General features: G+C 35.4%; 1 protein-coding gene across 7 annotated transcripts in view; it reads right to left on the bottom strand.

The window, feature by feature from the left end:
* LOC106067246 (salivary glue protein Sgs-3-like) overlaps positions 1-27006 on the bottom strand; it is a 54908-nt gene that overhangs the window by 1168 nt on the left and 26734 nt on the right. Inside the window, exons 17-29 of one of the 7 annotated variants that reach the window (XM_056015387.1) lie at positions 24893-24961; positions 22590-22616; positions 21769-21801; positions 18733-19218; positions 16865-16897; positions 16063-16092; positions 13608-13643; positions 8935-8979; positions 8701-8724; positions 4548-4571; positions 3841-3867; positions 903-962; positions 43-78 (exon numbers count right to left, since the gene is read on the bottom strand). In XM_056015387.1, coding sequence (XP_055871362.1) covers positions 46-78; positions 903-962; positions 3841-3867; positions 4548-4571; positions 8701-8724; positions 8935-8979; positions 13608-13643; positions 16063-16092; positions 16865-16897; positions 18733-19218; positions 21769-21801; positions 22590-22616; positions 24893-24961 — 927 coding nt within the window. In that variant the 3' untranslated portion in view covers positions 43-45. The remainder of the gene's footprint in view (positions 1-42; positions 79-902; positions 963-3840; positions 3868-4547; positions 4572-8700; positions 8725-8934; positions 8980-13607; positions 13644-16062; positions 16093-16864; positions 16898-18732; positions 19219-21768; positions 21802-22589; positions 22617-24892; positions 24962-27006) is intronic. The other 6 variants (XM_056015388.1, XM_056015389.1, XM_056015390.1 and 3 more) reach the window with 6 other exon arrangements.

Here is a 27006-nt window from a genome sequence, read left to right as displayed (position 1 = left end):
CACATTATCACACTATTGCAATTTAAGGAAATGGCTACTTACCTCTTACGATGTCATTAAAAAGTTTGCATTTTCATACTGAAAAAAAATATGTATAATTTTAATTGTATCTATATGTTTCAAGACTATATAGGTTCACAGCTTCATGAACAGAAACTATAGCGTCGTTATCAGACTTTAATGAGTCTTCATTGTGTTCATACCACTTTTATATCTACAATATAAAATTTTTGGTCCTGACCAGGCACTCATAATCCGAAATCTCATGCATGACAAAGTATATAAAAAAAAATGTTATTACTAAAGCTAAGCCATTTTTAAGATTGAAATCGCAGCGGTTAAATTAAAAAAAAAATAGATTTTTTATTCGCAATTTCTACCAACTATGCATTTGAAAGTTGACATTTTCATGTCTAAAGGCCCGAACACTGATCTGCAACTTTGAAACCTATGGGCAGTGGAGACCATTAGCTTGTAGCCATGTCGTATAGACCTGTGACGTGGCAATGAGCTATTAATGTCTCCACTGCCCATAGTTTGCGATGTCACAAGTCAGCGGTGAAGCCTGCTATAACGATTGGTCTCGGTTTAAGAAAGTTCTGGGCAAACTAAATATATATACCAGCTGTTTCAATAGTAGTGTATCAGCTAGTCTATCTATATTAATTTTTGATAACAATGATAAAATAAAGGTGTGTGTACTTAAAGCATATCTTAATTATATTTAAAATTATAAACAATTTTGATATATACATATATTTCTTTTCTACAAGACTCACCCTTCTCTGCCAATTAGGCTTCTATTTTTTTCTTTAATCTACTGTGCTTCTCAATTTTTTTATTTTTTTTTTGTATCGCACCATTAGAGAAACTATTACAGAAATACAAATAGTCATCTTCACCTTTTCGTCTAAGGTAACAAGGTCAAGGTCAGTTTCCTGCGGAGATATATAGTTGTTTTCCTGTGGAAAAAAAAAATAAAATGCTGGAAGTTAATAAAAGTCTCCAGCTCAAAAAAGAGAGACCCTAATGTTGATAAAATTGATAAGATATGCAAATCAATGTGTTCATCTTAGCCAAGAAAGATGTTTAGCTTTGTGATGCCATGTATCAGTTTTAACTAGTTATGTCATGTTTCATTTATGTCATATATTATTTTATTTATAGCATTTATCAGTAATGCCATGTATTATTTATGTTGTGTATCAGTTATATCATGCATTATTTGTGTCGTATATCAGTTATGTCATATATCAGCTATGTCATGTATCATTTTTGTCATGTAACAGCTATGTCTTGTATCAGTTATGTCATGCATCAGTTATGACATGTATCAAATAGGCTTCTCCATTTAGTAAGAAAGTTTATATAAATACATCTCTAATCATTAACCAAAGTGAACATTATCAAACAAGGAAAAAAAATTGTTTATTGGCATTCGGTCTAAAAAAATTCAGAAAACACAACAACGGGTCTATGAGGCAAAAAGATAGGAACCACTGGTTTAGAGTAAGGGTATATTATATAGAATTTATAGAAATATATATTCTTCTCTTGGCCTAGGTCCGGGGTCGGCAACCTGCGGCTTGCGAGCCACATGCGGCTCTTTGGATGTGAAACTGCGGCTCTTTAGTTCCATAAGCAAATATTATTTATTTTATCGAAATATTTTTCAAAATAGTTCTGAATCTTTTAACGAAGATAAGGAGCCGATTCGATCTCTGAGCCACTTGTACTCGCTTTTCACCACACCCCTCCCCCATTACACGCGTCGTCACTGTTGTCAGTCCGTCGGAAGCTCTCGGCCGTCGTCAGATGTTTCTATGTAGGTTTTAATTCGCTTTGACGCAAGAAGATTTTGCATTTGTTAGAGGCGAATTATTTTCTCAAAGTTAGAAGCAATCTACAATTAATGCTAATCTGGGCAAGCTTTGCGTACCACTAGAAATTGCACAAAAGGCAAACCATTTACAGATGATGAGTATGTCAAAGACTTCTTCCTACGTGCATCTGAAGAACTGTTTCGTGATTACAAAAACAAACCAGAAATCTTGAAAAAAATATTTGCCAGTTTCCTCTAAAACAGTACAAGATAGAATAGCTAAAATATCTTCAAATGTAACATATTTGCAAGTGGAAGATATTCAACTTTCTTCTGCCTTATCAGTTGCTATAGATTAGTCTTGCGACATAAAGACACGGTCCAAGTTGCCCATTTTGTCATGTATATGTCTTCCCTAGGATTGCTACAACCATATCCTCTTTGAATGCTCCTTCCTAATCCACCTTAGGCAGACCCTGCTATCACTAGAGCCCAACATAACCAACACCCTGTACGTCAGTGCTAAACAACTATAGAAAACAGCACACTATTTTTCCTTGGCACAGTCTGCAAAAGAGCTCATAGCTCAGAAGCAAAAAGCTGGCTAGAAGAAGAAGAAGAAGGATTGCTACCGCTCTCATGACAAACAAATGATAGAGCGAATGCCGTGCAAAAATACATTGAAGACAATAAGATTAATATGAATAAAATTATTTAAATAGCAACTGATAGAGCCAAAGTATGACAGGAAAAAATAAAAGTACAACAACGATTCGCCTGAGCAAAATAAACCAAGAAATTCTTACATTTCACAGAATAATGCACCAAGAAACGCTTTGTGCCCAAAACGATTCCGACTGAATGAGGTCATGAATTTGGTAATAAAGATTATTAACAGCATCTTGTCAAAAGCAGTCCACCACCTAAAGAAAATGAAGACTCAGTATTCCGACCTCCTTCTTCCCAAAATAAAAGCTATGACTTTCCAAAGGTAATTTGATGAAACGTTTTGCATTGTGCTTGAATGAAATATATACATTTCTAAATGATGAAGGCATTTATCACACCAAATTAGAGAACGACAAATGGTTGCAAACATTTTACTTAATGATTGATATAACAGAGAAATTAAATGAGCTGAATCTAAAACTGCAAGGAAAGGAAAACCCATTCTATGTTTTGGTAAAAGAATTGGTTTGTTTTGAAGAAAAATTGATTCTTTTTGCAGAAGATATTCAGAGCGGTCAATTACTTCATTTTGAATGTCTAAAACAGTATCGCGATAAAATCTGCAACTTTTGACACAAATTACTTCAGCAAAGTTAGAAAAAAAAAATTAAAGATGAATTTCTTGAAAGATATTGAGATATTCTAGCATTCAAAGTACACCATCTCAAAACAAATAGTTACGAAATCCACATTGATCCATGTGGAATTGATACTGGATCTCGAGAAATGTAATTGATCGATTTTAAAAGTAAAGCTTTGTGGGGTTAAAAATTAACAGAGTTGAAAAGCAAGTTGGAAGTGTTGGAGGTCCAGAAATATATGTAACGCACCAAAAGTGGACAGCTTTCAAAAATAAAAGGAATGCCGTGAGTTCATTGGGCGTACAGGATAATGTTTCAAATTGCTTTGTAATTGAAGTAGAAGTTTGTGTTGTAAGAAAATGTTTAACTTCTCTAGTTGTTACTATCTTATATATTATCTAATTTGTGGTGAAGAACACTACTTATAAATGAATTCGTTTTGTTTTTTTTTTTCATTAAAAAACAAACGTCTGAGAACTAAAGTTAGCAAGAAAAAACTTTGTGGCTCTTTAAAAACTTCGAAATTTTTTAAATTGTAATTTTTGGCTCTTCCAACTCAAAAGGTTGCCGACCCCTGGCCTAGGTACATAGCACATTCTCTAAAAGGATTGGTGCTAAAAATAGATTCACAGTTTAAATAAAGTGCTAAAAATAGATCCACTGTTTAAACTAGGTAATTAAAATATACATAAAATAAGAAATACTTACTTCTTCAAGAACACCTCTTCTGTCAGTCTGTTAAAATAAATATGTATTAAAATAGTGCAATTTAGCTAATGTGTATTTGTTGAAATGTTTCGATAAGTATTTTACCAAATCCTTCTATTAGTTTGCACCTTTTTTTTTTTGTATGGAAAAAGGGCAAAAGTTGAAATCTGGTCAAAAGACGCAGTGCGGTGTGAATGGCGCCAATGCGTTTTGAATTAGAAAAAAAGGAAGTAAAAATATAATGGAGATGTTTAGTATTTATTGATATAATAAAAATATTCGGAAATGAAAGTTCTAGACATTATTTGTAGTTATTGCGAATGTCGTGGGTTCGATGCCCTTGCTGGCTATTTTTTTCTCTCTTTTTTTTTTCAATGATAAATACAATATGAATTTTTAGTTTAATATTTGAACATTAAGTTTTTTTTATTTATTTATTTTTATTTTTTAAATGTCACACTTGTTATTTTTAAACTTCCACACATTCTTATTTATTTATTTTTATTTTTTAAATATCACACTTGTTATTTTTAAACTTCCACACATTCTAAGTGTTATAACACTGTAACAGTTTAACTCATTATGTACTTAAAAGTGATTTAAATAATATGCAACACCTATGCACCATTATAATTACATTAAAATATACAATGTTTTTTGTAATTTTGATGGACAATAGATGTATTATAATGACATCAGAAACTTACCAGTTTTTTTATGTTTGAGTTTGGCTTTGAAGAGATAAAAAGAAAACAACAATGAGTTGTAGTGTATTAAGGTTTTAAACGAATAAATAGCAGAAATAGCATTTTACAATTAAGATGATACTAAAGAATATTTTTTGTTCCCAGTTCAAATTCACGTGTTTCATAAGCATAACTATTGAGGCGGCGAGTATTTAGTACTACAAATTCCATGTTTCAAAATCACTTTTACAGAAAATGTTTTATTTGCTCACTGGTGATCCTATCCAGTGGCGTAGCATCCATAGCGCGAAGGGGTTCAGTGAACCCGGGTCCACGACCACTAGGGGCCCACGGCTCTTGGGCCCATGACTCTTGACTAGATGAGTACTTGTGGATGACACCAAAGTGAAAAAAATAAATGCACTTTTGTAAAAACCGATTTAAAAAAAAAATAGAATGTAAAAAGCTCCCTCAAAATATCCTGAACTTTGTCCTACAATTTATATTTAGTTAAAAACCAGTGTTTTAAGCTTAAATGTAGGAATTTGCTTTACATCAGGTTTTGTAAATTGTAATGGTGGCTAGACCTAATCGTGCGTTTGAGGTGACAATCGTTTCCATATCGTCCCATTCATTTTTTTTCCTTGTCTGTTCATAAACTTATTGCTAATTAAATAGTACAGGAATGGAAGGGGGGAGGGGATGGGGAGAGTTTGGTTAAGAAGTAGGGATAGTCCTGATTGTCACTAATTAAAATTTCAATACACCTGCAAATTATTCAATTTTTTCAAAGCTTTATATGTTTTTTATTTGTTTTGTATTTAAAGTATGCAAAGTCTACATTTTTATTTCATGAGACGTCCGAGCGTTTCTCGTTGACCAAATCAAGGCTGACATCTTTTCAGTCTGTGGTGATTCTAACAAAATTTTAGGACCTCTCGGTGTCAACTGGTGAAGATTAGTTGGGGTTTCATTAGGGGAAAATTATTGCCAGACCAGACATACTTGTATTCATAATCTACTTTTAATTAGACCACTAAATTCCTCATGAGCTCACTGCAATGCTGTTTGGCTTCAATTTTGGTTTGATGAAATGTTTGTTTTGACAATGTAAAACCTTTGAACTATTGAAAAAAAAGAAAGTCTGACATCCAAGATGGCCTAGATGGAAGGCAAATATCTGTCACTCATGAACCTGACTGCTCCGCTGGTTGCTATGACCCAGTGTGACCCAAGGTATTCGCCGCGGGATTCAGGCCGGGGTTTCGTTACAGATGGGAGCCAGACCTTATTTCCCTGCGCAGCTCTGGTCACTTTTCTGATGCAGATTTTGATTCTAGTTAATATTCCATGAGACCAGTGAACTTACACATGAGAGTTTCAGAAATTTTGAGAACTTAGACTTTAAAAAAAATGCTCCTAAAGTTATTTAGATTTATTTCAGTATATTACATGTTAAAAAAGTAAAATAGATTCATGATGGTCAAATTCGTATTATTTTTTTGATACTGCTAGTGATCTCCGATAACGGAACATCCAAATAGAAATTAGATAGTCATTTCTAGGTTTTCATATTTGTTAGAAAAACCTTCAGCAGAATTTGCTGAACAAATGTTCCAAGTAAAAATAAAAAATTCCCCATTTATCCTTAACTAAACTACTAGTCGAATGCTATGAAGGTGCTTCCAATATGACTGGATACTACAATGGCCTTTGGGCATTGATGCATTAGAAGAAGCCGCTAGCGCATTCACAAATAGATGCACTGGTTTCTTACTTTGCTACTTAAAAAGCCAGAAAAATGTTAGTCAATAAATATTCGATCTATTTAATGTAGAACTAGATACTAGTTTTTATCAGTGTTTCAAAATGTGACACCTAGAAGTGTTTTAGGAATGTCAATGTGTAAAATGGGAACTTGAACTCATAAAACATTTCTTTTTATATTTGAAACTCCGTTAACTCGTTTCATTCTGTTCAAAAATTGTACAAACATTGACTTTTAATTCATGTTGGAGTTCAAACAGAATCAAACGTAATAAGATTATTAAAACGCTACTCTTCTTGCAATGGAATGTCTTTTGGTAAATGTACCGATACATTCAGCTAGATTACTCAATTGTTTTTCATACATTGTATTTGTCTTATTGGGGGAGGGGCCCACCAATATATTCTTGAACCTGGGCCCACGGGTATCTTGCTACGCCACTGATCCTAACTAAGAATAATTTGTTTGTAGGGGGTGTTTTTATAGAACCAAGGGATAAAGTAATAGGCTCCCTATAACTTTAAAAGATAATATTTTTAAAACCTATTAAAAGATTTTTTTTAACAAAACGTACACGCGATTTATTACTTTGTCAAAAAGGTTTTATTCATTAAAAAAAAGAAATTGCTCTCTAAGTGCGAGTATATTTCAGACCATTTCCTAATAAAGTAAATTATTGCTTGCAACAAAACCCATTCATTTAACTTAAAAATACAAGCAGTTTATGAAGTCATTTACTGCAAAGACAATTAAATAACAGTTTTCATCTATAGCAGTGATGCCTAACCTAATTCGACCTGCGGGCCATTCTCATTTCCGACACTCGTGGCGCGGGCCTACTGAACGAAAAGGTACAAGAACAAAAAAAAATTGGTATGAAACACTTTAATTAGAAACTTGTGGACCTAGTATTTACATTAATTAATGGGAAAATGGCTTCATGGTCTATTTAAAATGTGAGTAACATTGTAGCTAGCTTTTTCTAGTTTCTTTGTGGTCAATATTCCCATCAATCCTCCAATCTCTAGACGTAGTATAACAATCGCGGCTCAAACTAAGAATGCCGCCATATTTGTTTTATAGTGCTGTTTATATTTTGTTTTTTTTAAAACAGCCACACTTTACAAAACAAATATGTTTGGTTGTTATCATGTTCCACAAAAAGTAAAGATCCGTTCACATTTCCTGGTAGGCTCTAAATTCAGAATCCACTTGTAGTTTCTTCGGCTCTCTTATTTCATAAACATATAAATATTCAATGTGAAGGTAGCAGTCCATCACAGAAAAGTGACGATACATTTTTCAGCCTTTTTTGGGGGGAGTGAATGGGGATTTTTTTACACTTTGTAACGATGTTTCTGCGAGCCGGATGAAAATACGTCGTGAGCCGGATATGGCCGCGGGCCGTATTTTGGGCATCACTGATCTATAGCAATACTGTTCTTTTCAACAGTATTGTAGCAGTATTGTTCCTTTCAACAAATAATTGCTTCTCCAAGTACCAGTGTTCCTTCTAATGTAGTAGCCTTCTGTTACTTCCAGCGCTACCGTTCTATCTAGGCACACTGTAGCCTACTCTTCTAGGAGTAGAACTACCGTTTTTATTGTTCTAGGTGTACTGTTCTTTTCCTGTAGTCCTTTTTTTTTTTCTAGCATTTTATTATTCCAGACATAGCCTACTTTTTTTTTCTAGGTGTACTGTTCGTTTTTAAAAGTAATGTTCTCGTTTTCTTGCTTTACTGTTCTTTTCTAGAAATAATGATATTTTCTAGAAGCAGGCCTCCTGTTTCTCCTAGCAATACTGTTCTTTTCCCCATAGAAACTTTCCTTTTTATGTGTGTGTGTGCTATCAAGACATGAAAAATTCTATTTGTAGGCAACCAATGAATGAATGCTACTTTCGACTTACTTAACTGTAGCTGTAAAGTTAAAGACTTCATGTTTGTTTTTATCTTGACACATTGTTGAACAATAAACATCAGAATACTAAAGATGTTTCGCACCTGCTTACTTTGTGGACCTCGTTTTGGAATTCTAGGGCATACAGTGCTATCGTAATTTAGTCTGGTGTCTGCTCATGTGTAACATTGAGGCCTGGACGCTAGACTTCCAAAACAAGTGGGTACCTGACATGCGTTTGGAAAGCAAAGGTTGTTGGTCGTTGTGCTAGTCACATGATACCTTTGTCGGTGATTTAAAAAAATGGGCTTTACATCATCTGCCTCCAAAGGTCGCAAAGTTTAAAAGGGTACTTTATCCTAGCTATGACAATTTTCAGATAGTAATATTTAAGGTATCTAGGATATTTTATCGATTTTAAAATCTTTTTCTAACGTTAGATATTTTAATATAGTTTAGAGTAGTTTAGACATTATTTCCATGTGTAAATTATCTTTTTATACTTACATAAATATATATCACTGCCAGTGGCTAAAGAGAGAAAAAAAACTCAATTATTATGTATCAAAAGCATTTTTCTAATTTGGTACAATTTATCCCGTTGTAGAATAAGAACATTTTCTAGTTCTATAGATATTCAAAAGTTGAACAAAAACACACAATAAGTCTATATGAATAAAAAGTCAACCATATATCGACAATTTCAATGGTCATTTTAACAAAAAATTGAAAAGTACACACATTGTTAGGGGCCTTATCTTCTTCTGATGTGGTTTCCGCTGGGTTCTGTTTGAAAAAAAAAAAAGGTTATAATTAACAAAAAGTAAACATAAAGAAAAAAAAACACAAGCACTGCTTCAACTGCAGTTTTAATTTTTTTTTTAATTGTTCCATATCTCTACATTTCATGATCTCCACCTTTCTTCTAGCTGCATACTATTATTTATTTATTCTCTACATTTCTCCTAGCTTTATCCACCACATTACTCTAAGCTTTCTTCTCTAAAATTCAAGATGTTCCACATTTATTCAAGCTCACTTCTCCACATTTCAAGATGTCCACATTTTTTAAAGCTCAGATCATCACATGTATTTATAATCTACACGTCCAAACTTATTCTCTCTCTCTCTTCTCCACATTTTAAAATATTTACATTTCTTCAAGTTCTCTTCTCCACATTTTAAAATATTCACATTTCTTCAAGCTCTCTTCTCTACATTTTAAGATGTCACATTTCTTCAAGTTCTCTTCTCTACATTTTAAGATATTCACATTTCTTCAAGTTCTCTTCTCTACATTTTAAGATGTCACATTTCTTCAAGCTCTCTCCTCTACATTTTAAGATATTCACATTTCTTCAAGTTCTCTTCTCTACATTTTAAGATGTCACATTTCTTCAAGCTCTCTTCTCTACATTTTAAGATATTCACATTTCTTCAAGCTCTCTCCTCTACATTTTAAGATATTCACATTTCTTCAATCTCTCTCCTCTACATTTTAAGATGTCACATTTCTTCAAGCTCTCTCCTCTACATTTTAAGATGTCACATTTCTTCAATCTCTCTCCTCTACATTTTAAGATGTCACATTTCTTCAAGTTCTCTTCTCCACATTTTAAGATGTCACATTTCTTCAAGCTCTCTCCTCTACATTTTAAGATGTCACATTTCTTCAAGTTCTCTTCTCCACATTTTAAGATATTCACATTTCTTCAAGCTCTCTTCTCTACATTGTAAAATATTCACATTTCTTCAAGTTCTCTTCTCCACATTTTAAGATATTCACATTTCTTCAAGCTCTCTCCTCTACATTTTAAGATGTCACATTTCTTCAAGTTCTCTTCTCCACATTTTAAGATATTCACATTTCTTCAAGCTCTCTCCTCTGCATTTTAAGATGTCACATTTCTTCAAGTTCTCTCCTCTACATTTTAAAATATTCACATTTCTTCAAGCTCTCTTCTCCACATTTTAAGATATTCACATTTCGTCAAGCTCTCTCCTCTACATTTTAAGATGTCACATTTCTTTAAGCTCTCTTCTCTACATTTTAAGATGTCACATTTCTTCAAGCTCTCTCCTCTACATTTTAAGATGTCACATTTCTTCAATCTCTCTCCTCTACATTTTAAGATATTCACATTTCTTCAAGTTCTCTCCTCTACATTTTAAGATGTCACATTTCTTCAATCTCTCTCCTCTATATTTTAAGATATTCACATTTCTTCAATTTCTCTCCTCTACATTTTAAGATATTCACATTTCTTCAAGCTCTCTCCTCTACGTTTTAAGATGTCACATTTCTTCAAGCTCTCTCCTCTACATTGTAAAATATTCACATTTCTTCAAGCTCTCTCCTCTACATTGTAAAATATTCACATTTCTTCAAGCTCTCTCCTCTACATTGTAAAATATTCACATTTCTTCAAGCTCTCTCCTCTACATTGTAAAATATTCACATTTCTTCAAGTTCTCTTCTCCACATTTTAAGATATCCACTCTTCTTCAAGCTTAATTCTGCACATTTCTTTATACTTTCAGAAATACCAGCGATACATATTAGAAATCACACACTTACAGTGGTGCAGGAATTCACCTACTTGGGAACAACAATAGCCTGAAACCTAGATTTAGACACTGAGCTGACAAAAAGGCTTCAGCAGCAATGGCAAAACTCTCTAAGCGCGTGTGGGAAAATACCGAATTGACTACGACAACCAAAATACTAGTCTACAATGCCTTCGATCTAAGCACACTTCTTTATGGCAGTGAGAGTTGGGCAACTTACATGCGTCAAGAACACAGATTAAATAGCTTCCACTTATGCTGCCTGCGACGCATTAATGTGCATCTCTTGGAGGGATCATGTCTCCTACCAGGATGTTGTGAAACGGGCCAATATGCACAATATCTATGCTCTTCTTACTCAGAGAAGACTACGCTGGCTCGGTCATGTCATTCGAATGCCAAATGGAAGAATCCCTAAAGACCATGGGCGTAGCGGTGGGGGATTGGGGCTCAATCCCCCCCCCAATGAAATTTAGTAACTTATTTTGCTTTGATTTGTTTATATTAGGTCCCCCTCTTCTATAAAACAAAACAAACAAAAAAAATGCAAACAAAAATCCCCAAATTCCAAGAGCATAGCTAAGGGAGATTTTCATTTTAAAACCCCCTTCCAAATTTTTTAAGGATAAAACCACATCTTCTTATCTTCTCTTATATAATTCAGACATTAGCTAAGAGGGGTTTTGTGCTTAAAACCACCCTCCAGCGGGGTTAGCAGCTAAAAAATACCTCTTCAATATAAAAAAAGTAAATTATACACTCAAAATGCTAAATATGTAGCCAAAGGATGTTTTGAAATTAAACCCCCCTTAGGCGGGGTTTGATGCTAAAAAATACCTCTTCAATATAAAAAAAACAACAAATTACACACTCAAAATTCTTAGAGCGTACCCCCAAGGGGGTTTGAGTTTAAACCCCCCTCCGCCAGAGGGCTTTTTTAAAGTTTAAAACCCCTCCAGATGGTTTTGAGTTCAAAACCCAATACAGAGAGTTTTGAGGTTGAAAACTTCTCTCTTCAACATTTTTCTAAAGCAAACTACAGGCACCAAATTCTATGAGCTTAGCTAAGGGGGTTTTGAATTTCTTAAAAAAAAACTCCAGAGATATTTTAGTTTGCCCCGCCCCCAACAGATGATTTGGCGATAAAACTTCCCTTTTCGATATAAAATCTAAAGCAAACTACAGTCACCTAATTAAAAGAGCGTAGCCAAGAGAGGTTAAATTTTTTTACCAGTGGCTAGGCTCCATAAATAAAGTGCAGTGAATAGTCATCTGAAAAAGACTAAATAGGGCTCAACAAAGATGGCTAAGACGGATTTTAGGAGTTATAGTTATAGAGATCGGATCTCAATCAGGGAAATCCTATGACAGAGCGCCGCATTAGGTTTGCTGGACATGTTCTCCGACAAAATGAGTTGCGATGACATGGGGGCCTTTACGAGGAAAGCTCAAACAGGGACATCCTAGTACAACTTGGCGCCAAACTTTAATGAAGGTCCTCAGAGCAAGTGGGAAGAGGCTCAGACATTGCCAGTGACAGATTTTTGTGTAAGCAGCTTGCCGCCCAATGCGCCGAACGGTGCGGGAAGATCTAAGCAAGTTAGAATAGTAGATTAGGTTTTTGAAATAAAACTTTTAAGTAGCAAGATAATGCACTGTAGATACCTCAGAATATACATTTATTGGCTTTCAATACCGGAAATAGTGCTGAACCCCGCTGGGGGGGGGGCTGACAGCGCTCCCCAAGACCCCTTTGCTGGCAAGGGCGGGAGAGTACAATTTTCCCACTAACTCCAGGAAGAACCTATTCTAGGGTACAATAAACGTCTTCCAAAAGAATGAAGGGTCAGAATGTAATAAAGATTAATTGTGTACACAAACTCATATATATATATATTTTGCTGGGGGGGGGACCCCTCCTCCACACCCGAAAAAAATCCTGGCTACGCCCATGCTAAAGACATACTATAAGCTGAGCTTGCAGAGGGAGTCAGACCCAAGGGCTGCCCAATAATAACCTACAGAGATGTCTGTAAGCGAGACATGAGAACCAGGGGCATCAACAAAGTACGTGGAAGGAGATAGCCCAAGACCGAACAGCATGGAGACAGACTGTACGTGCTGGTACGAACTTCGCCGAGTGCAAAAGAAACGAAGCTGCATCAGTCAAGAAAAAGAAGAAGAAAGCTGCCCTGTCAACTAGCCCTAAGTCAGATGCATATACATGCACAAACTGCGGCAAACCTGTCGCTCCAAAATCGGATTGATCAGTCCCACCAGATTCTGGCCAGTCTCAAGTCGAAATCAAGGCCTTTGACTCACTCCTCCGAGACATAAGGAGCCATAGTACTCATACTTTATATATACACTCTTGACGTTATCCTCTCCACATTTCTTGAAGTTCTCTTCTCTTATTTCAAGACGTTCACATTTCTTGAAGCTGTCAAGTGAAAACACTCACTGCATGTTAACGAAACAAAAAGCAATACAGAAAAGATGGCGCAGAACGCGTTTGAGAGAACGAGTTCAGGGAAATAGCCGCGAGTTGTTTTAGACTGGAACTACATAACATTGAGAATTATATTTGAGTTCTAAAGTAATAACAACAGAGACTAAGATAATATTTGTCTACTTGGTATTTTTTTTATTAATTGATGTTTTTAAAGTTGGCAAATAACAATGCAAAAATGGAACACTTAAAATGAAATTCTTGCAGTAATATTTCTGCAAACAACTTAATTCTTGTATGCACATGACTCGACATTAATTTAAAAAAAGGGTTAGACGTTTTTTTAGTAAAATAATTAAATAGTAAGAAAAATAAAGCTTTGCGCAAAGGATCTTACCCCTTTACCGTAGACCTTGACTTTTTTATTGTTAGGCTGAAATAAAAAGGTAAAATATTTACAAACAATGTATTTTTAAATTGAGAAAAAATAAATATATATATGAATAAATAAGGACAATAGTTGAGACTTGAAATTGGCTATAAAGCAAAACTAATAGTGTAGGACACGTTACATTTCTAGTTACAGTGTTTACACAGATCGGAAAATAATCAAATTTTAACCTGTTTTATCTTTAAATTTTTAATGAATTTTTTTTTACAAAGTTTATATCAACTCATTGTCCATCTCATGGGCGTAACCGAGGGTGGGGGGCTCACAGTTTTTTTTTACAGTTTTTTCCACTAACTCCAGGAAGAACCTGGATACAATAGACGACTTCCGATAGAATGAAGGGTCAGAATGTAATAAAGATGAATTAGGTACACACACACACACACACACACACACACACACACATATATATATATATATATATATATATATATATATATATATATATATATATATATATATATATATATATATATATATGACGGGGGGAGAGAAGAAAAAAAAATCCCCCCCCTCGAAAAAAATCCTCGCTACGCCCATGGTCCGTCTTGCAAAATTGTTGAACTCGTTGTTTCACCCACACACCCACATTGTCGGATGAAGTTGAAACTTTGCACAAATATTTTTTGTACCTGACAAAACAAGACACAAATCAATGTTTAAAAAAAAACAGTTAATTAATTATTCTATTTGGTATCGAACAAGGGTAAGAAATTGTACTTGTCTGATGTGTCGGCATTAGTTGAAATAGTCCCTTTCATTCTTTGCCTAGAGCAGTGCTTCTCAAACTTTTGACTTATGCGGTACCCCATCTAGAAATTTCGTAACGATGAGTAACCTTCGCCCCCTCCCCCCCTTTTTCCAATTAAAAGGATTTATTTTAATAACAATCAAAGTTTATTTGATTTTTTTTTTAGTAGGCCTACATACACAAAATAATAATTGCTCTATCACAATTAAGTATTCAGTTAGTGAATTTATTTTGTGTATGCTTCAGAGACACATCAAATACATTCTAAAAAAATGAAAACATAGTTTTACATTGAAAAAGTGGGCGTGTCGACGGAAGTTGTAACATCCCTATCCATTGCCTGAAATTCGTCTTAAAATGTAAACTCGCGCCATATTTGAGTTTGTAAAACTTAAACTAAATAATAGAAAAAACTTATTATATGTTATTCTAATTTATAAACGAAATGGGTATTTTAATAAAATCAGCATAGTTAGCTATGTGAAACGCGTAGCCCCTCCAAACTCTTTCCAGACCCCTGGGGGTACGCGTACCCCACTTTGGGAAACACTGATCTAGAGAATTATTTCGTTGGATTGAGCCATCTCTTTCGATATCAAGTTGTACATTATTTTAAAATGCTTTTAAAAAGCTATCACGGTAATCTTCAAGTAATAACCTCTTCTTTCTTCCCCACACCCTCTTTACCAACTGGTCCAGACATTGGTAGGAGCATCCAGAAAGCATGAAATATCGCTTAACAAAAACAATTGGTAAAAACAAAAAATACTTGGATCAGTTGTGTAATTAAGTTTGTAAAAGATCTAGCTAGACCAACAAAACTAAATCTGTGCGATCAGAAATATTTTTATCAATACAATTACAATTAATATTATTTTTTAAAAGTATTTTTAAAAGTATTTTTATTTTTTTAGTTTTAAAATGTATTTATTCTTGTGAAAAGAATATACTAACTTCTTTAATCTGGCCACTTCTGCTCACCTAGTCTGGCAAAAATATCGTTGCAAATAAAATAAAATAGGTGTAGATTGATCAAAGTTTGGTGGTTCGTTTATCAAATTAGTAATCGTATATAAGTATAGGCACTTACGTGAGTATGTAGTTACGTGAGTATATAAGTATATGTACTTGCGTGAGTATATATGTGTATGTACTTGCGTGAGTATATAAGTATATGTAGTTGCGTAAGTATATAAGTATAGGTACTTACGTGAGTATTTAAGTTTATACACTTACGTGAGTATATAAGTATATGTAGTTGCGTAAGTATATAAGTATATGCACTTACGTGAGTATATAAGAATATGCACTTACGTGAGTATATAAGAATATGCACTTACGTGAGTATATAAGTATATGCACTTACGTGAGTTTATAAGTATATGCACTTACGTGAGTATATATATATGCACTTACGTGAGTATATAAGTATATGCACTTACGTGAGTATATAAGTATATGCGCTTACGGGAGTATATAAGTATATGCACTTACGTGAGTATATAAGTATATGCACTTACGTGAGTATATAAGTATATGTAGTAGCTTGAGTATATAAGTATATGCACTTACGTGAGTATATAAGTATATGCACTTACGTGAGTATATAAGTATATGTAGTAGCTTGAGTATATAAGTATATGCACTTACGTGATAATAATAGTTAGGAAAACTATATTGCTGTTGAGTAAAATAAATGGAAAAAAACAAACTTTTATATTCAATTAAAACATGGTAATAATTTGCAGTCCCCCCACACCATAAAATCTGTCGCTGTCCCCCCACACCTTAAAATCTACTGTCGCTATGTCCCCCAACACCATAAAATCTGTCGTTATGTCCCCCCACACCATAAAATCTGTCGTTATGTCCCCCCACACCATAAAATCTGTCGTTATGTCCCCCCCACACCATAAAATCTGTCGCTATGTCCCCCCACACCATAAAATCTGTCGCTGTCCCCCCACACCTTAAAATCTACTGTTGTTATGTCCCCCCACACCATAAAATCTGTCGCTATGTCCCCCCACACCATAAAATCTGTCGCTATGTCCCCCCACACCATAAAATCTGTCGCTATGTCCCCCCACACCATAAAATCTCCTGTCGCTATGTCCCCCCCCACACACACCATACAATCCCCTGTTATTGTGCTTCCCCCCCCCCCTACCGTAAAAATCTCCTGGTCTTAAAATGTAAAAATTTAACAGCGTTAGTGAAAAAGAGATCTTCATATGCAGAAATGGGGGGGGGGGGGGAGGATTACAGTCGGCGCTAAAATAATTACTTCTCCTGTAGTTGACAGAACACCAGAACATCCATGGAAAGGCAAACACTGTGGTTTTGTTGTTTGAACAGAAATAATTCTGGCTGATTCTACTATTCAAAACTAACACAAAAAAGAATCCTACTCCATTGTGTAAGGAATACATGCATTTAGATCTATACTTACCTTTATGGGTCTGGTTGTAGTCTGCTGCTGTATCTAAGGAGTATACAAGGAAAATATGGTCACATTGTTATTACCAAACTCAATAAACTTCTTTTATTCAAATATTTTTGCTTTGGTAATTGGTTAAGCATTTGACTCACGAACCTGGGACCCAGTGTTCGAATCTCGATAAAGACTGAAATAAATTTTTCAAGTAAGGGATATTTAGGGTATCCCTGGCCCTGATGATGCCCTGATCCCGAAATTTGATTATAGAAATGCTATCTCTTGATGCTTGGGAGTATGATTGGTGTGGTATGCGCTCTGCGGCACTGGGCTGTAGTTCGGATGATCTCAAGGGTCCTAGGATCATACCATACCCGCTGCCATCTCCCGTCGTCCTGCGGCAGGTTTGAACTAGGATGAAATTGCATTCAAATCTGAACAAACACCCAAAACATGTAAAAACATTTGACAAACAAACAGTGTATAAATGGTTGCTCTACCACCAAAGTGAAAACCAGTTTAACCTGCCTTATATGTAGACGCGAATGTCTCGAAAACAGACTTTACTGTCCCATGAAAAAGTATTCTACGAGCTGAACCATAGTCGTCCTACGACTGAAGGAGGCTCAAAAAATACATTATCTCACCCAAAGCGCCTTTTTTGTTGCACATAGTCTATCATATGTATAGATATATATAAATAGACTAGTTCCTTCATAGTGTAATTTGAAATAGACTAGTTCCTTCATAGTGTAATTTGAAATAGACTAGTTCCTTCATAGTGTAATTTGAAATAGACTAGTTCCTTCATAGTGTAATTTGTGAGAAGAACGTCTTTCAACGAGTCAGTGGAAAGTTATTTTTTTCCCTTTGGCTCCACTAAAGCGAGTCTTTGAGTTAATCAGCGAAAAACTCTTTTCAAAAGATTAAATTAAAAAAAATATTTTTTCACAAAGCTAACATCAACTCATTAGGTTTCTCTGTCTGTGTGTGTGTCTGTCTGGCCAAAACTTTTCCACGTTATTTCTCCGGCACCCGAAACTCTGATCAAGCTGAAATTGTGCACAATTATTTATTTTACCTGACAACACAAGAATCAATAAACAAACAAAATAAACCATAAGTTTATTAACTATTGGTAATAAATTACTAAATGTGGTTTCTCAAACAAGGGAAAGAAATAGTACTTGACGGAAGTGGTGGTATCAGGTGAATTAGTCCCCTTTATAGATTGTCGTCTGATGCTTATTACAAATTTTATTACATGACTAATCCAAACTAATTGTTACACTTATTATCAGCTTTTATAAATAATTTTTTTTTGGTATTTGGCTTGTTATATCTGTTAAGATATGATACGGTAAAAGAATTGAATTGGACCAAACAAATTGAAATTCTGTTTGACTACAAATGTCCACCACATCATTACTACTAATACAATAACAATAGAGATGCAAACACGAACATCATTCCCATACATAGTTGACCTAATCAGCGCGTTATGAACTAGGCCACTGTGTACCTGTCAGTGACGGCAAGTGACATTTACTCACATGGCTGAAAGTGGAATACATGTGTACTTATAGGGATATATTTCGAATGTAGATCAGATTTTAAGAAATGCAAATGTATAAACAGTATATATTACTGTTTATTCGCTTGCCTCGCTTCTTGGGTTGTTAACATTAGAATAACTAGCTTCTTGTATCCCTAATGATGTATATCCCTGTTAGTATATCTCCAGTGATACATGTCAATTGCCAAATCCGAAAATTTACTGTTAGATATTGATTAGATCATATTGGCTTATTACCTATTTATATGCCTATGGTTCCCTGACGCTACTGAAATTTTTCTTAAACTTTTTACAGATGTTGACTTACATGTTCAAAGCCTGTTGATGTGCTCGGCGTGGTCATTTTAAGTGCACCACGTGGCGTGGTCCTTTTATTTGCACCACGTGGCGTGGTCATTATATGTGCAGCACTTGGTGTCGTTATGTGTGGAGCTCTTGACGTGGTCATTAAAGGTGCGACACTTGGTGCGGGAAATATAAATGTATTGCTTGGTTTGGTCGTTGTTGGTGCAGTATTTGGTGCGGTCATAATTGGTGCGGTGCTTGCTGTGGTCGTTGTGGGTTTGGTACTTGAAGTGGTCGTTGTTGTAGGTGCTGCGCTTGTAGTGGTCATTGTCAATGTGGCATTTCGTGTGGTTGTTGTGGGTGCTACGTTTGTAGTGGTCATTGTAGATGTGGCATTTGGTGTGGTCGTTGTGGGTTTGGTACTTGAAGTGGTCGTTGTTGTAGGTGCTGCGCTTGTAGTGGTCATTGTAGATGCGGTATTTGGTGTGGTCGTTGGTGAAGCTGTTGCCTGTGAAAACATTACATTTTATTAACAGTCAAATGACACAAATACATATAACAACATGTAAATAAAATATGGATGTAGGTGGGGGAGGGAGTGTCGGAGCTCACCCTCCCCATCCACCCCCACCCTCCCCATCCACCCCCACCCTCCCCATCCACCCCCACCCTCCACCAATCGAAAATGTTGTACATACTTATCTGCCTTCATACAGATCGCTTTTCTCCATTAGTAAAATATATCTAAATCGCTTTTCTCCATTAATAAAATATATCTAAATCGCTTTTGCTCCATTAATAAAATATATCTAAATCGCTTTGCTCCATTAGTAAAATATATCTAAATCGCTTTTGCTCCATTAATAAAATATATCTAAATCGCTTTGCTCCATTAGTAAAATATATCTAAATCGCTTTTGCTCCATTAGTAAAATATATCTAAATCGCTTTTCTCCATTAATAAAATATATCTAAATCGCTTTTGCTCCATTAGTAAAATATATCTAAATCGCTTTTGCTCCATTAGTAAAATATATCTAAATCGCTTTTGCTCCATTAGTAAAATATATCTAAATCGCTTTTCTCCATTAGTAAAATATATCTAAATCGCTTTTGCTCCATTAGTAAAATATATCTAAATCGCTTTGCTCCATTAATAAAATATATCTAAATCGCTTTTGCTCCATTAGTAAAATATATCTAAATCGCTTTTCTCCATTAATAAAATATATCTAAATCGCTTTTGCTCCATTAGTAAAATATATCTAAATCGCTTTGCTCCATTAGTAAAATATATCTAAATCGCTTTTCTCCATTAATAAAATATATCTAAATCGCTTTTGCTTCATTAGTAAAATATATCTAATCGCTTTTGCTCCATTAGTAAAATATATCTAAATCGCTTTTCTCCATTAATAAAATATATCTAAATCGCTTTGCTCCATTAGTAAAATATATCTAAATCGCTTTTGCTCCATTAGTAAAATATATCTAAATCGCTTTGTTCCATTAATAAAATATATCTAAATCGCTTTGCTCCATTAATAAAATATATCTAAATCGCTTTGTTCCATTAATCCATTAAAAATATATCTGATAAACTTCAAGCGACAGCTTTAGAAAAACTAAAGCAAACTACTGTCAACCACGTTACCCCTAAGTCAAACACTAAAGCAAACGTAGCCGGGAATGGTTATAGTTCAAACCACTTTCCCCCCCCACACACACACACCAACATCAAATAAAAGCTGCTGTGCTCAATTACTAAAGTAAATCTAATAGATTTCAAAGGCAAGCTAGTGTAACCGAATTCTAGGGTAGGGGTTCGGAGATTTAATTCCCCCCCCCCACTTACATAAACAAATAAATTGTAACACGAATTGATCTGTTTTCTTAGAAGTCGGTAAGACTACACAGAATTAATATATACATTTATTCAAGCAACAGCCAGATAAATTTAAAGTAAACTCCAGACACAGAATTCCATTGGCTTAGTCAGGGAACTTGAGGTTCGACCATCTTCCACATCACAGGTCTGCATCAAGTCGCTTCGTTCGTCTGTTCGAGAGCCATTGTCATAGTAGGCCTAAACACTGACCTTGTGATGAGGCAGCCTGTTGTCTGTGGATACCAATAGCTCGTTGCCACGTCACATGTTTGACGTACTGACGCATTTCAACATGATGGCTGCCTGGTAGTGCGGTTTGCACGCTGGACTGTCGTTCAGATTTATCGATGGTCCCGGGTTCAAACCCTGCCCGCTCCCATCCCCCATAATCCCATCCCATAAATGACATACACATTAATGAATGAAATACAAAAGTTTCGGTCTGGACGTTACTGTCAGCTTGTGGGGCAGATCATAAGTTTGTCAAAGCCGAAACATTTTTCTAATGTGACCCAGAAGAATGCTACAAAATGATAAATATGACAGATAAAGTAGCATTCTATCCATACATTTTCTCTATCAAAGAAAACAACGGCATGGCTGCCTGGTCATGCGGTTAGCGCACTGGACTGTTATTTGGACTTATCGATGGTCCCGGGCTCAAACCCTGCCCACTCTCATCCCCCGTCGTCCAGCGGGAAGTTTGGACTAGAAAGTAAATTATCTTCAACTCTGAAGGAACATCCGAAACATGTAAAACATTTTACAAACAAAACAGAATTCAAATATTTTATCGGTGCATCGATCTCAGAACGAGACAGTGTTGTCTGAGCTGCGGATTGTCGTCATGAAGGTCCCGAGTTCAGTTCACCCGCCCCTCCCCTTCTCAGGCCCTTGCTGTCGTCCCTTACCGACCTGCAGGAGATTTCGGGACAAGGACGCAATGACCTTTAATTTCTGGAAAGACGTCTGAAACAATTAGGTCAAAGTTTTAAAAAAATTACTTTTTTAAAAGACGTTTTTCACTTGCTTCCGAAGGAATAAATTTTTTTTTTTTTTTTAGAAAGTTTGCTACTAGTTTAATACATTTGTTTTCCGCTTCACTTTAAAAAACAAAAATGTTTACTTAAGTTCTTCTGTGTAAAAGGCTAACAATGCCTCATTACTTACTCGCACTGCAGATGGCGCTACCGTTGTCGTCTGCTTGTAAGACAAACAAAAGCACACACCATTAAAGTTTAGTTCGAAAACGAAAGAAACTCTACAAAAATCTAAATAAAATAAAATAACTTCGAAGTACATAAGCAGTTAAATTAGTTTTAGTTTCTGTTGTTTTTTTTATATTATTTCAAGCATTTGCTGCTAATTTAGTCGTTTTTTTTTATAAGATTAAGATAATTTGTATTGGTCCTATCAAATAGAAATTCAATTTGACTACAAATAACCACCTCAGCGTCGTGACTACTGCAAAAATAACAATATAGATGCAAATATGAACAACATTCACACACAAAATACATACACACTAACAACCAGCGCTTTATGAGTTGGACTTCTATGTACTTCTCGATGACGACAGATGACCTTGTAAAACTCTGACCGAAAGTGGGATAAAAGAGTTTTTAAATCTTAACTGTTTTAGTCCCAACAAGAAGGAGACGACCACTTGGTAACAGGGGTTTAATGGGTGCAGGTTGTCTTTAAGAAACTTTAAAAAAAATAAGATTAAAGTTGGAAATAGTTTAATGTGCATTGTGTATGACTTCAGAACCAATCTTTTCAATAGCCCCCAGATATTTTTCTTAAAGAATCGAAAAAAAGGAAGATGTTTTAGTTTTTCTGATCTTCTAGAGAGAAGATTAATCAGCATAGCGTTGATAGAACTACACTGTTATCATAAGAAGATTCATTTACATAGCCATCCATTAGTTATTAAGCTTAGTGGTATTTATTTCATTTTCTAAATATACTCTAATTTTGAAGGTACTTACAGGATTTTTTCCCGAAATGGCATTCTCCTGGCGAATAAAAAAATAAATGACATACACATTAATGAATGAAATACAAAAGTTTCGGTCTGGACGTTACTGTCAGCTTGTGGGGCAGATCATAAGTTTGTCAAAGCCGAAACATTTTTCTAATGTGACCCAGAAGAATGCTACAAAATGATAAATATGACAGATAAAGTAGCATTCTATCCATACATTTTCTCTATCAAAGAAAACAACAGCATGGCTGCCTGGTCATGCGGTTAGCGCACTGGACTGTTATTTGGACTTATCGATGGTCCCGGGCTCAAACCCTGCCCACTCTCATCCCCCGTCGTCCAGCGGGAAGTTTGGACTAGAAAGTAAATTATCTTCAACTCTGAAGGTACATCCAAAACATGAGAAAATAAAAATTGTAGCATCGGCAAGAACAATTCGAACACAAAATATATAATTTTAAAAAATGAGCTAGTATTGGAAATTTTTACTACAAACTGAAAATTGTCAAGGACGCTTACTTAAACTTTAGCAAGGTCAATGACGCTATATCAAACTTTAACAAGGCCAATGACGCTAAATCAAACTTTAACAAGGCCAAGTACGCTAAATTTAACTTTAACAAGGCCAAGTACGCTAAATCAAACTTACACAAGGCCAAGGACGCTAAATCAAACTTACACAAGGCCAAGGACGCTAAATCAAACTTACACAAGGCCAAGTATGCTAAATCAAACATATACAAGGCCAAGGACGCTAAATCAAACTTACACAAGGCCAAGGACGCTAAATCAAACTTACACAAGGCCAAGGACGCTAAATCAAACTTACACAAGGCCAAGGACGCTAAATCAAACTTACACAAGGCCAAGTACGCTAAATCAAACATATACAAGGCCAAGGACGCTAAATCAAACTTACACAAGGCCAAGGACGCTAAATCAAACTTACACAAGGCCAAGGATGCTAAATCAAACTTACACAAGGCCAAGGACGCTAAATCAAATTTATACAAGGCCAAAGACGCTAAATCAAACTTTAACAAGGCCAAGGACGTTAAATCAAACTTTAACAAGGCCAACTTAATAAAAACTATAAATGGAAGAGCTTAGAATACTTGATCCTATCAAAGCTAAAACATGCCACAAATTCTCATTTCACTTTTTAAAAACAAAGCTTATCAACACTTCCTTGAGTCTGTACACCAGATACACCAACAAACTTTGACCCCGTGTAGACACATCTCCAATAATCTTACTAATTGAGATCTAGTACACTGTAAATAAAAAGAAAAGAAAAGACAACTTTCTTTCTAAAAATAGTTTCTTTTTATTAAGTATAAAAATGCTTTTACGTATCCTTCGTCCATGGAGAGCTCTAAGTTCTAACCTTGAAGCCAATTTAAATTTGTTTTCAATCTTTATACGTATACATAGCATCCGTCATTCGTTCATACCTAATTCTCCAACTTGCCATGAAAACAAAATGGTGGGGGGGGGGAGGAGAGAATAGTGAGAATACCGACCAGAAAAGAGTGTGCTTGGGAGGTCCATTTAAAGCGGGCCGTACCAATTAAACGTAATATGTACTAGAACGCACAGGCCAATAATGGGTGTGTGTGTGGGGGGGGGGTGAATTTTACAAAAAGTAAAAAAAAAAGGATGGGGATAAGGCCAAAGTATTATGTGACCAGTTGCAAGATGTAATAAAAAAAAAATTAAAAAATAATGTCAAAAATTATCAAATATTTTGAATAAGAGCTGAAGCGCAGAGGACTAGTCTTACAGTGTAAATAAGACTTAACCCTATGTGTTAGGGAGGGGAGTTGAAGAGGTGAAGTGATACTCGAGATTGACGGGCTGGGTCCAATTCAACGTAATATATACTCGAATGGAGGCCAGTTTCGTGGACTGCGTAAGCAGGGACGTCCTCGTATAACTTGACGTCACACTTTCATGAAGGGCCCTAGAGCAGTGAACCCCGGGTGGGGAGAGGCTTCAGACATTGCCAGTGACAGATCTTCACGGAGACAGCCTGCTGCCCAATGCACCGAACGGCGCGGGAGGATCTAAGTCTAAGTATGTAAGATACCAGAATATTGTATAAGTAAGTAAGCTACTAGAGAGTTAAACTTTATATCATCATATTGTTATAGTGTAAAATATATATTATTCCGAGGGATCCATGGCCAAAAACAATATATATATATATTTAGTCTGGTAACTAATCAACGGGGTGGATATTGCTAGTATATCATAAAGTGAACTATAAGAAATTTAGAAGTGAAGAAAAATCGAAATTCAAATTACCAAAATAGTTCTTAAAATTTTCGGTAACTCTATCAGACTGTCAGATTTGTCTTGCAAGGGGTGTAACTCCTGTAGATTAAGAGAGAGAGCGAGAGAGAGATTAATGAAATAATAATATAATAATATGAAAAAAAAGACAGTAAATATGAATAACATGATATTGAAGACGCACAATATATAGAAATATTTCATTCTATTTTACACAGAGTGAGAGAAAGGAGCAAATCAGCGGAAATGTTCAATAGTCAATGTTGATATATAACACAGACTGCTAGCGTAGCTATCTACAGAGTAAACCGACACAGACTTTAGTTCCGATTACAATATTAAACGAATGAAGTTCCTTAATAAAATAAATAAAATGATCCTTAATATTTTAGTTGAATAAATATTCTTTAAAAAATGATTCCTCTACAAATCCATACATGTTAGTTATAATAATAATAATAATAATAATAATAATAATAAGAAGAAGAAAGAGACAAACACATATATTAATGAAATAAATAAAGTCTTAGCTAACCATCTTGAAACACCAAGAAACTTGTTTGAGACACACCTCGCTATATACTGCGCCGCTGTGGCTGTCACGGAGCTCTCTGGACAAAAGACCTTCGAGCTAGGCCCAATTAATCAAAGACCAAAACAACATGTGCCAGCATGGAAAAGGCGCCTTGAAGACAATATTAATCAACTGAGGAGCCAAATGGATACAATTGGACAATATCTGGGAAACAACCATTCCGCGAAAATACTTAACAAAATGAAGACAATACTAAGAACAACTGGAATCAAATTGACGGACTGTGATAGCCACGCACGACTCTTATGTTTGAAAGATACTCTGAGACAGAAAGCTAAACTAAAGGGAGCTAGGTTAAAGCGCTACAACGAAACCACCAAAAGAAAGGAGCATAACGCTTTATTTCAGCACATGAGAAAACAGTTCTTCCGTAAACTAGCTGATAATGGTGCTGACAAAATTCAAACCATTGATAGCACTAAACACGGCTCCTTTACCGACTACTGGGCGGCGCTTTGGTCCGACCCACTACATTACAATGTGCAGGCTGACTGGATCGAGGAAATCCAAACTAAAAACAACCTAATACCAGAAATGCCTGATGAGGATTTCACAGCTGAGGAAGTCTCCGCAGCTATTTCAAAAACCCACAACTGGACTGCTCCTGGACCGGACAATATACACAACTTTTGGCTGAAAAAACTTACAGCCGTACATGCACCACTAACATCAAGTTTTAACGAGCTAATATCAGAACCGTCTTCAATGCTGTTAGAACTCACTGAAGGGAGAACATCTCTCCTCCCCAAAAAAGGGGATGCGAACCAACCATCAAACTATCGCCCTATCACTTGTCTGTCAGTGGTGTATAAACTATTAACTTCACTTTTAAAAAGTAAAATGTATAAATTTTGTTCTGCCCATAAGCTACTAGCAGATGAACAACAAGGTTGCATTGAAGAGTCGATGGGCTGTAAAGTACAGCTAACTATAGATGGTATTATATTGCATCAAGCTAATAGAAGAAAGAGAAATTTACACATGTGTTACATCGACTACAAAAAAGCTTTCGATTCAGTTCCGCATGATTGGCTATTAAAAACCCTGGACATCCATAGAATCAACCCAAGAATAAAACAACTATTGAAAGTCTGTATGGATAATTGGAAGATAAACCTGCACCTAAATCGTGATAAACTAGGTTCTGTGCACATAAGAAGAGGTATATACCAGGGTGACTCACTATCTCCACTCTGGTTCTGCCTAGCGATTAATCCTCTATCTACATTACTCCAAGACTCTACAAACGGTTTTAGGGTTGACACTAAATGTACAAAATGTGTGTCCCACTTATTATACATGGATGATCTAAAGCTATATGCAGAAACCGAGCAAAAATTACACACCTTAATCAAAACGGTAAAATGCTTTAGTGACGATATCTGTATGTCTTTTGGCCTGGATAAGTGTGGCATCATAAGCATTAAAAAGGGCAAGGCAACGAACACCAACATTGAATTTGAAGGCATCGAGGAATTGAACTCCGCCTCTATTTATAAATATCTTGGAATAAACCAGAATGCCAAGATAA

The sequence above is a fragment of the Biomphalaria glabrata genome, chromosome 17 (genome assembly GCF_947242115.1).
Source record: "Biomphalaria glabrata chromosome 17, xgBioGlab47.1, whole genome shotgun sequence".
Lineage (NCBI taxonomy): Eukaryota > Metazoa > Mollusca > Gastropoda > Planorbidae > Biomphalaria > Biomphalaria glabrata.
Note: the sequence above shows the minus strand (reverse complement) of the source record. Positions and strands in the feature narration are given on the sequence as shown.